This window comes from Petaurus breviceps, unplaced genomic scaffold (genome assembly GCF_028583685.1).
Source record: "Petaurus breviceps papuanus isolate PSGF00001 unplaced genomic scaffold, PetGlider_PUasm1.0 90775, whole genome shotgun sequence".
NCBI classification, from domain to species: domain Eukaryota; kingdom Metazoa; phylum Chordata; class Mammalia; order Diprotodontia; family Petauridae; genus Petaurus; species Petaurus breviceps.
Window position 1 is genome coordinate 10,904,109 of NW_027187342.1, and position 14,992 is coordinate 10,919,100.

At 37.7% G+C, this 14,992-nt stretch overlaps 1 protein-coding gene across 12 annotated transcripts in view; it reads left to right on the forward strand.

Moving 5' to 3' along the window:
• WDPCP (WD repeat containing planar cell polarity effector) overlaps positions 1–14,992 on the forward strand; it is a 519,354-nt gene that overhangs the window by 395,444 nt on the left and 108,918 nt on the right. For all 12 annotated transcript variants that reach the window (XR_011164621.1, XM_069068996.1, XM_069068989.1 and 9 more), the window contains one exon: positions 12,069–12,171. Coding sequence is in view for 11 of the 12 variants with exons in the window: in XM_069068996.1 (XP_068925097.1) it covers positions 12,069–12,171 (103 nt within the window). In the remaining variant the exon portion in view is untranslated. The remainder of the gene's footprint in view (positions 1–12,068; positions 12,172–14,992) is intronic.

The following is a 14,992-nucleotide window of genomic DNA, read 5'->3' on the forward strand; positions in this document are numbered from 1 at the left end:
AGAAGAAGGAGGAGGAGGAGGAGGAGGAGGAGGAGAAGGAGAAGGAGAAGGAGAAGAAGAAGAAGAAGAAGAAGAAGAAGAAGAAGAAGAAGAAGAAGAAGAAGAAGAAGAAGAAGAAGAAGAAGATTCTTCTAGTGATTCTTCCCAGCTGCAAGAAGAACAGGGAAAGTTACAGGAGACAGATAGAACTAGAGACTCAGCCAGGCAGGGAAACTTAAGAATGGGCTCCATGTCCCAAGGTAAGAGAATTACAAACTTATGGGTTCAGTCCTCTCCACCATTCTCCAGCAGTTTTCTCATCCAGGAAAATGTCTCCATCCCTGTGGCCTTCTTTGAGCTCCTTCTTCCATTGGTGAGTTCCTCCCAGCATCTCCATTTTTAAGGAAGTGCCCAGGTCAGCCATGCTTACTCATTCACTTCTCTCCCAAATCCACTCTTAACTCTCCCAATTTCTCTACCATATCCCAATGGGTACTTTCTTCCCTTCCTTCTGCTTTTGAGCTCCCTTTTATTTGTTGTATTCCCCCTATTAGAATAGAAGGTCCTTAAAGGCACAGCCTATCTCTATTTTTCAATAGAGTTCAATTTAATAAACATTTATTAATGTTTAATAATATAATTACTATGTGCCAGGAACCTAAGTACCAGGAATACAAATAAGAAAAAGAAAGACGGTCTCTTCCTTCAAGGAGCTTACAATTTAATGGGGAGAGGAGGGAACTACATACAAAAGGAAGCTGAAAAAGGGGGACACTAGGGTATACTTGGTATGGTGGCATCTTGCTCCGGGGAGTTGAGGCCAAGCAAAGCTGCAGATGGAAAGTGGAGTAAGCTAAAATTTTAATTTCTGCCCTTTATAAAGAAAAGCTTTAGTGGGAGTTTATTACTCCCCTCCTCCAATCAGAGGGGAGTAGAGGCTGAGGGAGATAGGAAGATATTGAGTATCCAAAGCTTGAGTTAACAGCTTAGTGATGAGATTAGAAATGATTCACTTGGGGCGGCACAGCGAGTAAGAGCACTGGCCCCAGTGTCGGGATGACCTGGGGATCGAATCTGGGCTCTGATACTTAGCACCACACCCAGAAATAACTGGCCATGTAACCTTGAGCAAGTTACTTAACCCCAATTGCTTTAAAAAAAAAAAAAAGAAATGATTCAGTCATCCTAGGAGATGCATCTTGTTCTGTGCAGTTGAAATCTAGCATAGCTGCAGATGGAAAGTGAATGCATTTGCTTATATTTGTATTCCTAAGACACAGCATAATGCCTGGTACCTAGTAAGTGCTTAATACATGCTCATTGGCTTAATGACTGCTTGTTGAATCTATTTAGATGTTATTCAGTAGAAAGGACCCAGGCCTAGCAGACCTTCATATCCTGCTACGTGAGGAGGCTGAGACTTGCCAAAAGCGCAGTGTTAGAGATCTGTGCAGCTCTGGAAAGGGAAAGAACCAGAGTGAGGTGGATTCTTAAAGGGATTCAAGAGAAGAGCTGAAAGACCTAAAAATCAAGAGTAAAAGCTTAGATAAAAATTAGCTCACAAACAGATAAACCAATAGGGAATATTATAGAAACAGAAGGAAAATGAGTAAAACCTCAAAGAGAAACCAATGAATTTTGAAACAAATATAGGAAACTGGACCAATATTATCTGATGAAAGTGAGAATCCTGTTGATTTCCCAGAGATCATAGACCAACATCAAGAAATTCTAGGGTGGCTCAAAAGAGAAATAAAACTCTTAACAAAAATAAATTAGGAATAAATTTAGATGAGAAACTAAAGCTCTTGATGCCAAATTTAAAAAACACAAGTAGCAGAGTAGGAAAATCTGAATATATGCCAAAAAAGTAGCTCTGAAGGAGAGAATAAAAGACTTAGAATATAGAAATACAGAAATGGAAGAAAATTTGGCAGAATAAAGTAAAAGGCAATGACATTAAAAGAACACACAAATTCAAAACCAGACCTTGAAGATAAGATGCACAGATATCTTTTAAAGATCATGGTATCCCAGAATCAAATCAAAAAACCTGACTGCCACAATACAGAAAATAATACAAGAAAGCTTCAGAATTTCTGAATAAAGAAAACAAACCATTAATCACTCAAATCTATAGAGCAAAAAAAAAGTTCAGAATACATGATATTTAGTGGACAAATTTGACTATTTCAATTAGATTAAACAAATTTTGCAAGCAACCAGGATAAGGACAATTCCTTTTTGCTCCTTTTGGGAGTCTCAATTGTAAAACACTTTCCCCAAGAGTTTAGTTATAAAAGGAAGGAGAGAGATAAGACAATTCCAGGTAGAGATAGATGAATCAAGTGAAGGTTTTAAAGGGATGGAGGAAATGTAATAATGTTTGTAAGCAGCTTAGAAACATCCAGGAGATAGAGATTGAAGATTAATGAAAGAGTGGGGATGACAGAGGAGGCTTTCTGCTAGAAAACAATCAATCAATAATTATTCAACATTTATTAGGCACCTAATATGTGCCAGACACTGTTCTAAGAGCTAGGATGAAATAGGATCATGAGCGGATATAGAGACGTTTGCCTTGGCAAGGAGGACCACCCCTTCGTGTGAAACAGTGGTGAAGAATGAGATCATGAAAGAAGGCACCTAAGTGATTTAAGATAAATAGAAGAGGGTAAGAAGGAGCTCTCAAAGAATGACCTAGTTTTTTTTTCAGTGAAATATGAAGCAAAATTCTCAGTGGAAAGAAAGAGAAGGGGAAACCACTGGGGTTTTGAACAAGAATGAATAAGTTTGGAAAAGCTGATGTAATGAGTGAGATAGAGAATACTTTAGTGTAAAAGAATTGTCTTGCTTCAGTGAGGACTAAGTTGAGCTTATGTAACATATTTGTAGTAGGCCCAGGCAGGAATCAAAGATTTTGAACAATTTGCTTACCTTCACAGGTAATGATAGGAGAGATAAATAACTAGGTAGAGTGACAATTTAAGTAAATTAAGATAATTTTTGATAAGGCATATTAATGAGAATTAGATAAAAAAAGAAGTTTGGTTAAAAAGAAAAAGGCATACAATCAAATTAGAAAAGTAAAAAAAAATAACAAAGTAAAATCACAAAAGAATAGATGAAATAAAATAATTTTCAAAACCAACTATACACAATTATAGACTAAAGAAATAAAATTTTTAAAAATTAGACAAAATATAGATAAATATAGAGATAAAAAATAAAGTACCTGAATTAACAAAACATGAAATAGAGATCTTAAAAACTGATCTAGGAAAAAGAGAAACGTATAAAAGGAACTACATAAGGCAGGAAAAATCCCTAGTCAAGATGAATTTATAGGTACATTCTACCAAATTTTTAAATAGCATGTATTACCTTGCTGTACAGAAGCTTGGTGTTGAGAGCCATTTTGTGCTACTAATCAGAAAGTGTATTGACTCATAGAATAGTAGAAAGTCTATCAAACTTGAGGAGACCCAGCTAATTAAGTGTTAGGCTTTTAAACCTTTAATGACTGGAAAGTTATGTCAATGGCTCAAGCCTTAGTTTTCTGAACCAACTGAATCCCAAGGATGGTTTCATTGCCTTTTTAAAAATCTTAAGGGCATATACAGTGAATTTCCAGTCATGTAATAGAGCCTACTGTCATGGCCCTGATAAAGTTACTGATAGATGTCACTCTTTCCAAGCCATGAAACCATGGAAAAGTCCAACATACACCAAACTACTCATAGTAGCATTTTTTGTGACAGCAAACAACCAGAAACAAAGTAGTTGCTCTTTAGTTGAGGCAATACTATACAAACTATGTACGTGAATTCACACAAGCATAGGAAGATGTCTGTGAATTGATAATGAGTGAAATAAGCTGAACTGAAAGAACAAAATATCCAATGTTGACAATAGTGTAAATAGAAAGCACAACAAAGTTGAATATTGGATAATTGTAAATTTGGGCCAAGTTTGGACCCAAAGAAAAGTTGATAAATTCTTCTCTTATGTGCAGAGGTGGGGGGCCATAGATGTGAAACACTGACTATACTGTCAGATTTGGGTGGATTGTAGGTTGGTTTTGCTGAGTTGTTTTTTTTTTTTTATTCTTTGTTACAAGGTATGACTCTCAGCTGGGGTGGAGGAAAGGATGTATTCAGAAATGAAGGTGTAGCAACAGGTACAGCTCAGCTCAACCCTCTGAAAGTAAAAGTCCATATAAATCAGATGAAAAGATTAGGGTATGAGTTGGGGGGAGAAGTGAGTGACACTTGAATTTTTCTCACATGTGAACTGATCAAAAATCCACAGTTGGATAGGAAAGGGGAGAAGGAAGTAGAGAATAAAGAGGGAGAGTAGATTAAGAGGGATTAGTTCTATGCAGAAAAACTCTAACAATGTACAAATAATTTATAAAAGTTTTTTTATGATGAAAAAAATGGAACTAAATTGATGCCCATCAATTGGGGAATGATTGAACAAGTATGGTATATTAATGTGATAGAATGCAATTGGGCTGTAAGAAATGAAGAGGATGGTTTCAAAGAAATGTGAAAGACTTGTGTGAATTGATGCAGCATGAAGTGAGCAGGAGAACTATAGACATGTATATGTATACACACATACACACACATATATGCACAAAAGTCTCCTGAATTCAGAAAGAAATAAAAGGCTAAGGGAGGGATTTGTGGGGGGGGGGGGATAATGGAGGGATCTTTGGGGAGGTAGGTTAAGTAATAGAGTGCAAGGTAGCAAGTAGACGTAAAGGAAGAAAAGTCAGGAGGGACAGGAAATAGAAGACAAACACAAACATAAAATAAAGATCAGGAGTAGAATTTGTTAGAGAAAAAAGCAGGAGTAGTAATCGTGATCTCAGAAAAAAAGTAAAGTTAAAATAGATTTAATCAAAAGAGAAAATAGGGAAATTAGACTATATGTCAGCCATATTAATCAATATTGTTTAGACCATTTAAAATAACTAGATGGTATAAAGTTGGAATGTTGCTGTGGTTTTGGAAATGATGAGTTGGTGAACTTAGAAAAATAGTGAAAGACTTGGACCTATGAAGGAAGATGTTATCCACCCTCAGAGAAACAGAGGATAAACAAGTATAGTATGAACTTACATAGATACGTATGACTATAGATGTCTATATATGAGTATAGATATCTAAGCATATGTATGCATATGTAAGTGTATGCATCTATACATGTATATGTGGTTTTGTGTATATATATGTTTGTGTATACATACATGTATACACATATGCACACACATACATATACACATTCGCCCTTAATTGTGGCCTTCTTAGGGGAGGGAGGGAAGAAAGGTGGGGAAGAAAACAAAGTAAAAAGTGCACAGCAGAGAACAAAAGAAAACTTACAAGGAAGCAAAGAAAAGATGGACAGCTCTGAGTACAATGTGTAGTATTTAGTATATGGGCTTTCTCTAAATGGAAATTTATTGCTATATATTTTGAATCCTCTCTTATGTTCTGCTGTGCACATGGAAATGCTTTTTTTTTCTTTTCTTATTGTATATTTAAATTTTATATTTAAGTTTATAATGTGTTTCTTTTTCTTTTCTTATTGTATATTTGTTTTAGTATTTAAGTTTAAAATGAATTTTTAAATAATTTAATTTTTTTAAATGACCTCTTAGTTTTGTTCATAAGTTTCCTATTCTTTTCACTTTCAAGTTTCTCTTTCACCTCTAATTTTCAGGATTTCTACAAGTTGTTTTAGTTTATAGGATCATAGGATAACACCTAGTGCTGGAAGAAGTCATCTAGTACATCCTCTATCCCCTCACTTCCCCCTTCCCCAGTTTTACCAATGAGGAAACTGAGGTTAAGTGACTTGTCTAAAGGCATATAGGTTATAAGATAGCTTTGAATTCTGGGGAAATTGGTATGAAACTTAGAAAGCACATATGACAAAGGGATAACTCAAATCACCTAAACATCCTTTTACTAGAATCCTAAAGCTGTTTGCCTTAATTTTTTTGTCTAGTTTTTTTTTTTCTGGGCTCTTTATAGAGCCTTAAATCAATTTTTTTCTTCCTTTTATGTTATTTATTTATTTATTTTTAGTTTTCAACATTCATTTCCATCAGATTTTCAGTTACAAATTTTCTCCCCATCTTTCCCCTACCCCCACTCCAATATAGGGAGCTCACTGAATACCCCTTCCCCCAATATTTTCTCTCTTATATCCTTCCCCATCCCACTCCCCAACTTTCTGGTAGGGCAAGATTGATTTCTATACCCCAGTGCCTGTATATCTTAGTTGCATGTAATAAAAAAAATTTTTTTTAACATTTGTTTTTAAAATTTTGATTTCCAGATTCTTTCCCTTCTTCCCTCCTCACCCATCCCCACTGGGAAGAAAATCAATTTAATATATTTTGCACATGTGTAGTTATGCAAAATGTTTCCATAGTAGTTATATTGTGAAAGATAAACTATATTTCCCTCCATCTGATCCTGCCCCCCACTTATTCTATTTTCTATTTTGACACTGTGCCTTTTCAAAAGTGTTTGTTTCTAACTACCTTCTCCCCCAATCTGCTCTCCCTTCTGTCATCTCCCCTCTTATCCTCTTTCCTCCTACTTTCCTGCAGGGTAAGATACCCAATTGAGTGTGTATGTTATTCCCTCCTTAAGTTAAATTCAATGAGAGTAAGATTAACCCTTTCCTTTTCACCTTCCTGCTCTTCCCCTCCATTGTAACAATATTCTCGTCTCTTTTATATGAAATAATTTACACTATTCTATCTCTCCCTTTCTCCTTCTCCCAATATATTCCTCTCTCACATCTTAATTTTATTTTTTGGATATCATCCCTTCATATTCAACTCATCCTCTGCCCTCTATGTATACATGTACACACATATACACCCTCACATATATATTTATATACACATATACATTTTGATCATGGTTTTAAGGTAGTACAATAATTTTTAAATTATCTCTCCTGGATCTATTTTCCAGGTTAGTGGTTTTTCCAATGAGATATTTCACGTTACCTTCTATTTTTTCATTTGTTTGGATCTGTTTTATAGTGTCTTGATTTCTCATAGTCATTAGCTACCATTTGCTCCAGTCTAATTTTGAAGGAATTATTCTCTCCAGTGAGTTTTTGAAATTCCTTTTCCATCTGGCCAACTCGGTTTTTTTTTAAGGCATTCTTCTCCTCATTGGCTTTTTGGGGCTCTTTCGCCATTTGAGTTAATATATTTTCTAAGGTGTTATTTTCTTCAATATTTTTTGGGTCTCCTTTAACAGGCTATTGACTTGCTTTTCATGATTTTATTGCATCATTCTCATTTCTTTTCCCAACTTTTCCTCCTCTTCTCTTACTTGTTTCAAAATCCTTCTTGAGTTCCTCCATGGCCTGTAACCAATTCATATTTTTCTTGGAAGCTTTTGATGCAGGAGTTTTGACTTCATTGACTTCTTCTAGTTCCATGTTTTGATCCTTTTTGTCCTCAAAAAAAGGATTCTATGGTCTGATTGTGCTTCCTCTGCTTGCTCATCTTGCCTTGACTTTTGAGCTCTTTGCTGTGGTAGAACTCTGCTTCCAGAGTGGGAAGAGCTGTGTCCCAAACCGCTGGGGTTTTTGCAGTTGTCAGAGCTATGAGTAGGGTGCCCTCTCTACAGCCCCCACAAGCTCTGGCACACTGGCCACACAACCTAGGACCATCACCCAAGACTGTGATCCAGATCCAAGCAGGTCAAAGCAAGAGCGATTACTCTCTGAATGGTCACTTGGCCCCCCTTCAGTCGCAGGCCAGGAACTCTGTAGGCAGTCGCATGGCAGCAGCTGCAGCTGCCAAGCCTCCTCCACCTCTTGCCTGGGGACATGGGCTGGACCATGCTGTCCTATCTCCCAGTTCCAACAGAGTTCTCCAGTGACCTTTTGCATTCTCTTTGACATTTATGGGTTGAGAAGTCTGGAAACTTCCATAGCTGCTGGTGATTCACTTTCCTGAAGTCTGCTCTGGCTGGTCTGTGCCTCTGGTTGGGACTGCCCAGGTCTGTGCCTAAGAGGCTCACACAGGACTGCACTTGGTTCCCAGCTTGGTGCAATAGACCCTTTCTGTCAGCCTACCAGGCTGCCTTCAGCGGAAGATTTGTTTCTGTCAGTTTGTGCATTCTGTAGCTCTAAAGTTTGTTTAGAGTCATTTTCTTTTTTACCAGTATTGGATGTGGTTGGAGTGGGAGCTGAAGCAAGTTCCTGCTTTTACTTTTACACCTTGGCTCCACCCCAAGCATTGAATCTTTATCCAGTCTCTCTGTAGCTTCTTCTGCAGGCTTGTAATGTAATGCCAAAAGAAAGGCAACTTCCCAAGGTTCAGAATACCAGCATAGGTGCTCTCCATTTTATTCAGTAACAAACCCAGAACAGAGAAGATCAAAACATGACATCATTCAAAATACAGCATTTACTAAGCGTGATTAAATAATCTCCAAGCACTACCCCACCCCAGGACCTTCCAATCATTCAATTACAAAGCCTCTGTTCTAAATACTTCTCCACCCCTAGGCTATACCTTAATTTAATCCACCACAAAGCCCCTCTTCTCAAATGGAGATTAGTTTCCAAACATAAGGTCAAAAGTTCCCCACCCCTGGATCACAATTGAATCTACCCCAGAGTTACATCAAGTTTAAATACAGCACTTAATACCCAAATGGAGGTCTTTTCTTCATCTTGACACGAGGCAAGTTCTCAGCAATCTTAGTTCCTGGGGAGACAAGGCTTAGCAAGGCCATAAGATACATTGCCAGTCCCTTCATGAATTTATCCTCTGTCTGTAGAACAGTCCTAGAACCCCTGAACACATTAGCAAAGCCCCCTCCCAGGATTTCTGTAAACATACAACAAGAAAATCCTTCTTCAGGGCTTCTGAACCAACAGAAAGGCTCCCAGACCCCTGCAACAACAGCACTGTCCTTCACCAGTGGACAGTATTCATTCTGTCTGCAGGACAGTCTCCAGACCCCTGCAACAACAGCACTGTCCCTCACCAGTGGACAGTATTCACTCTCTGTCTGCAGGACAGTCTCAGGGCTTCTTAGCGAACAGCCAGGTTCCAGGACTTCTTCAACAAAAGAACTGTCTTTCACCAGTGGACAAATCTGGCAAAACAACATCAAAACAGACAGACAAAGTACCAGCAAAACAGCCATGTCTCCTCAGTCCTTGGCAGCTCAGGGGGCAGGTCTCAAAAGTCCAGAGCAATTCAAAGCGGCCACCAGCAATTCTCTTAGTCTCTCTCTCTCCACGAGGTGCTGCTTCCAAAAAGATCTTCCGCCTCTCTCTTGTCTCTCCAAATCTACGTCACCAGCTCCTCCCAGTTCAGGACTTTCTTTTCACATCAACAAGTCCATCCCACAGGTGGGATTAACAAACTCTGGGTTTTAACACAATCAATTTGAAAACCAAGCCAATACAGGGGAATCTTTAATTGCCATTACTATCACAAGGCTGACTTGGTAACACTGCTAGAATGACAATGGGAAGATGGGAAATCCTTCACATCTCTGGAGTTCACTGGGCCCATTTCTGATCAAGATCTGGAGGGAGAAATGGGAGAGGAGAAGGAAAAGGAAGAGACTGAAACCAAGACCATGACCTAGGCTCTCCACCTCTCCCTATGTTCCACAGTCAACTAGTAGAATGCTTCCAGTAACTAGAATGCTTCCTCCTTTCCCATTAACTTTAATCTCTAATATTCCTAAGTAGCTCCCTGGTTTCATATGAGCTCTATAGGGAGCCTCATGCAGTGTGGAACACTTCTAGTTCATCCACTGACTACCACCTAAAGTTTCTGATTTATTCACACCTCTAATTTGATTTATTTGATTCATATGTGTTCTCACCTGATAATGCTTCAGAGCCCAGTGGGATGGGATGATTTTGACCTCATCCTTATATCATACATGATTTCCTTTAGAACTCTAATTTCTGTTCTTATTTAATCAATATTTTAATTTAATTCTTTGATTTCTGTTTGGGACTATTCTGGAGGTTCTTAGAGTTGTACCATCATCATTTCAAGGGGTGTTATATACTTCCGTATATTGCATTACTTTCATCTTCCTCAGGGGATATTGACTCACCTCCATTTGCTCTAAGGTCCTTGTTCTTCAAGGGGGCACTTTCCTTCGATTGACTCTTAATTTACCCTCTTCTGTATGCTTTTATCTGTTTTCATCAGTCGCTGCTGATTTTTCTGTTGTATTCCTGCCTCGAATGTCTTTCTTACTATCAATCTTTTTCCTCTGATAGCCCCAGTGTTGATTTATGCCCCTTCCATGACCATTGCTGCCTATTGTTCTCTCTTCTCTCAGATCACCAGGGTTGGATAAAATCTGTGACCCTCAAGGGATTAAGGTGATATATTGAAATCCAACTGCAAGGAGACTGGGAGACTGCTGTAGCTGGGCCTGTCTCCTACCTAGTCTTAGACTGACTCCTCTGGGAGTGTCTCTCAATACTATGTGTTATATCTCTCAACAACTATTTTATTCATGCCCTAGGCAAACCAGGCAGGGAGGAGTGCTCATAAAAGGGGAGGTATTGATGAAGAATAGTGTTAGGAATCATTTAGCATAGGGAAAGATGAAGTGATTTAAAAATTATGATCCGTAAATGGTATTATGGAGTTCATGAAGATAGAAGTGGAACACTTGTGTGATGGCAGAATCAAGAGTAAGATTCTTTCTGTATGTAGCTGAGGGGGGTAGAGGCATAGAACATGGAAATTGAATAGATGAAGAACTGAAAAGTTAAGGTATTTGAAGGAGCATCAGTATGAATGTTGAAGGATAAATTTGAGTAGCCTGAACCTCAAAGGGAGAGAGTTGGTAGAGCGGTGATTGTAAAGCTAGAGTCTGGGAGTGAAAATGGGGAGCAAAACATATTGCAACTCTCCTACTATCACCCATGAATTAGGGGATATGAGTAGAAGTGCAATCAATACTGGAAATGGCAGCCATGGATGCATCATGAGAGAGTCAGTTCTCGGGGAATATCAGAAGATGGAAGGAGTGAGAAAGGGAGGGATTTATTATGATGAAAGGCAGTGTGCTAATTATTTGAGAGGCATTCCAGGACACCCAGTGGAAGGGTTGGGTACATCTTAAGTGGGACATAGTTGGGAGAGGGTTCAGTTGAGGAGGGGATAGAAGTAAAGGAGTGAGTAAATGGGTTGGGGAATGGGGTTTGTACTTTGGCAGCGGAAGTTTCTAAATCACTTGGATGGGAAGAGAGCATCAGAGTGGGGGAGTATGCTAAACTTTGAGAAATAAATTCAGGTAGAGTATTGGTGGTGGGGAAATTCTATTGAAAGAGACCAGTGATTAGCCAGCTTTATTTTCTAATTTGTATATTTACATGATATACTTTATTCTGTCCCCATACCATTTTTACATCTTTTTAAGTTCTCATCCTGATTGAGGTCACAAATGAGTATCTAATTTGATAACTATTGAAGCCAGTAGAATACAGTTTCCAATATCCGGAGCTTTCCAAAAAGGGAACAGAATTCTTCCTTAGAGAATGGGCTCCCTGACACTGGAAGGGTTCAAGTTAGAGGCTCGTCAAGCATATGCCAGAGATGTTGTAAATTGGATGTGAGGCTGAACTACATAACTACAAAGACTCCTTCCAACTTTTTGATTTTGTCATTCATTATTGTATACCATTCTACTAAAAAAAATCATTTTAAGATGATGATAAGAACTCCCCAAAGAAACTAGTACACTTGAGCATTTGATTTCTTGATATAGGTGTCTGTGAAAATATTTAATTAAAAGTTTATTCCCTTCTAGAGGTCTGAAATAAATTATTAAAAGAACTGCTTTTTCTTTAATTAATATATCTGACGGCTATAGTTGAAAGAGCCAAAACATTGCACTGAAAAAGAAGACTGAGAAAATTAAAATATAACAGTACAATCATCAGTCCTTTCTGTTCTATAGCCTAAACAAGTTTTTCCCTTTTCAAATCTCTTTTGTTATCTATTCAAGATTCATTTTAAATTAGTCTTTTATTTTGCTTTCTTCCCAAAGGACATCCATTACTTTGCAATAGATAAGGGTGAATTGGCGCTAGCTGAAGTGGCAAAGAAACGAGCTAAGGACATTGATGCAGAATCAATAATTACTGGAGTCGGTAAGAATTAATACTGTTAAAAAAGCCTTTTTTTTATTTCAATCGATACTTGCTTTGTATTGTTATTGTGCCTGGTTTCTTGGACACTTGTTTAATTTGAATTGCTTTCTTGGGGGGGGGGGGGAAGAAAGCATCTTTATTTAGGTAGAGAATTAAGCTTCTATCACTAGTACAACCTTGTCACAAAGGTTGGAATGGTGCTAATTAACAAACAATGATTCTTGCAATAACAATAGAGAAAACAAAAAAATTGTTTTTATTAATGGAATTTGGTAGTGATTGCATATTAACATCAATGGTGTTAATATTAATCTATTTGGGACCTTAGGTAGATATATTTCAAGTATGAGTAAATCTTCATTTCAAAGTTGATGGAAGTAAGATCCTTTTCTTGTACATGGCAGTGTTCACATCCAGACAACTCCAAGCTTCTGCCTGGATTGGGTCCATAATTCTCTTATCAAAAAACTTTTTTTTAAATGACACAAATGAAATTCAAAATTATGTCTGCAATTACTCTGTTTGGGCTTCCTACTGCTTTGTCCAATTTACTTCATTTTGGACCTTGCACATTGTCATTCCATGAAAGTCCTCCTCCAAGTCTCATCATGGCATAGAGGTGAAGGTGACTCTAGCTTTTCAGCAAGGGCAAGAAAGTTAGTCCCAGACCAACTAATTATCCTCATCTCAAGATATAATCAAAATGGTAAACTAAATATAAAGATGGATATATAGTAAGAACAGAAAATAAATGGGGGAGGTAATGATGAAGTGTTAATGTATGACAAGGTATTAATACTTTGCTACCCCTTCACTAAATGTGAAGTTTTTCCTAAAAGAATTAGAAGCACAGCTTGTGATTAGCTAACAGAAGATTGGCCATGCCCTGGGTTGCTTTTAAAAAGCTATCTTGCTGAACTCCGGAGTCAGTCATACTTGGAACATCTTTGTGGAAGGTGACTCTTGAGCCTGTATCAGAGAGCAGTAAGACTTCAGACCCAGTCAACCATGTAAGCAAAACTATTCATTCAGTAGGGAACTGGTGCCTTATCCAGCAGGAAGGAGAGTTAAACACCCTCCAGATCCCCACTGACACAAAGAGAGAGTCAAGCAGAACAACTTGAGGCAGGAAGCAGTTCTAAGAAACAGGATCTCTGGCAGTAGAGAAGAGAGTCAACTCCAGAGAGCTACCAAGAATTGAGCTTGGGGGATAAGTGGACCTTGAGAGCCCTGAGTCCACTTTAGCAAGCCTCCCAGAAAGGGTGAGAGGCTCAGAGGGGAGCAGCATGAGGATATCACAAGGAGAATGAAGGTGGCTTTCCCATATTTGTGCTTCACTGTCACTGTACTTTGTCCCAGTTCTTCCCAAGGAATCTGTGTCTGTGGAAAATACATCCCAGGTTTATGGGGGAGTGATTTGTAGGTACTGTACTTAACTGTGACATCTTAGTAAATGCTATAGCTTTGAACTAATTGTATGTGTTAAGTGACTGGTAAGAGGAAGATCACTGGAAGGTGATCATGAGGTATAGTTTTAGGAGTAGTGATCCATAGGGTACCCTAGGACATTGGAGTAGCAGCTACCCAACGTGTAATACAAATACTAGTTGGGGGGAATATCCTAGGAGTGCTGCAGTCAAAGTTTATGCCAGTAGTATGCACATTATGACAGATTTTAGTAAGCTGGAAGAGTTGGGGTATAGCCAAAGCAAAACATTACATTTTCTATATGAGTACCAGCATACCAAAGTGTGGAGAGGCTTATTAAAAGATTGACCTCTAGAGGTTGACTTTTTGGCTATGGTAAATCATTTTTTAAAAGTAACTAAATGACCCTTAATCTTGTACCTACTCTTTCTTCCATAATTACAGAGGTGGAATGACAAAAAAAATGGAAAGCATCAGTCTTTTAAACCACTCAAAAATAATAATAATTTAGTTGATTAGTAACCTTTATTCAACTTCTATTGTATTAATTTTTATTAAGCAACTACTGTGTGAAAGGCATTAGGATAGGAGATGGAGATAAAAAGACAAAAATAAAACATCCCTGCCCTCAAGGAGTTGTCCAGAACAAGTTGCCGCTCTAATGAGAGAACTGAAGCATGTTCAAATTAACATTCTCATTACAAAATGAAACCAGAAAACAAGAGTTTCAGCTAAGTGGCTCATAGGTTCTTTTCCAAGACACAAATAAAAGAGTTGTTTTCATCATACGCCCAAAGGTAAAAACATCATTTCAGGAAATACCTCATCATCTTACTTTGTAGTGCTCATTTTGAAATCACACAAACATGCCAACATGAAGTGATTATAGCTTATGTACCACCATCTTGTATAGAAGATAAAATATAGAAACTCTTTGAAGAACCTTATTAGACCATCCAATCTAAATTGGTGTTTATTTTGGCAAATCTATGTTGAAAAATGCAGTTCAAGATCAGTCAAATAAAACAGACCATATTCTTACGAAATACTCAGAAGCCTTATACCTGTTTGTACATCAAGAATATTTTTCAAGAAGAAAGTGAATGTGACAAGCACTCATTAACATGACCCCAAAAATGAAATTGACTTACCTTTAACTTTTTTTACTTTTTATTATTATCAAACATGAACATTTCCATTTGCAAAAAAAAACTGAAAAATGTGTATGAAGCCATTAATCTTGTTTATATACTTATATGATTTTTTGTTAAAGTGTTATGGTTTTTTAAACATTCTTTTTTATTTTGAGTTCCAAATTTTCCCCCTCCTTTCAACCCTTCACCTACTGTATCAGCAATGCCATATTCACAATGCCTATAGAGATTACAAATAT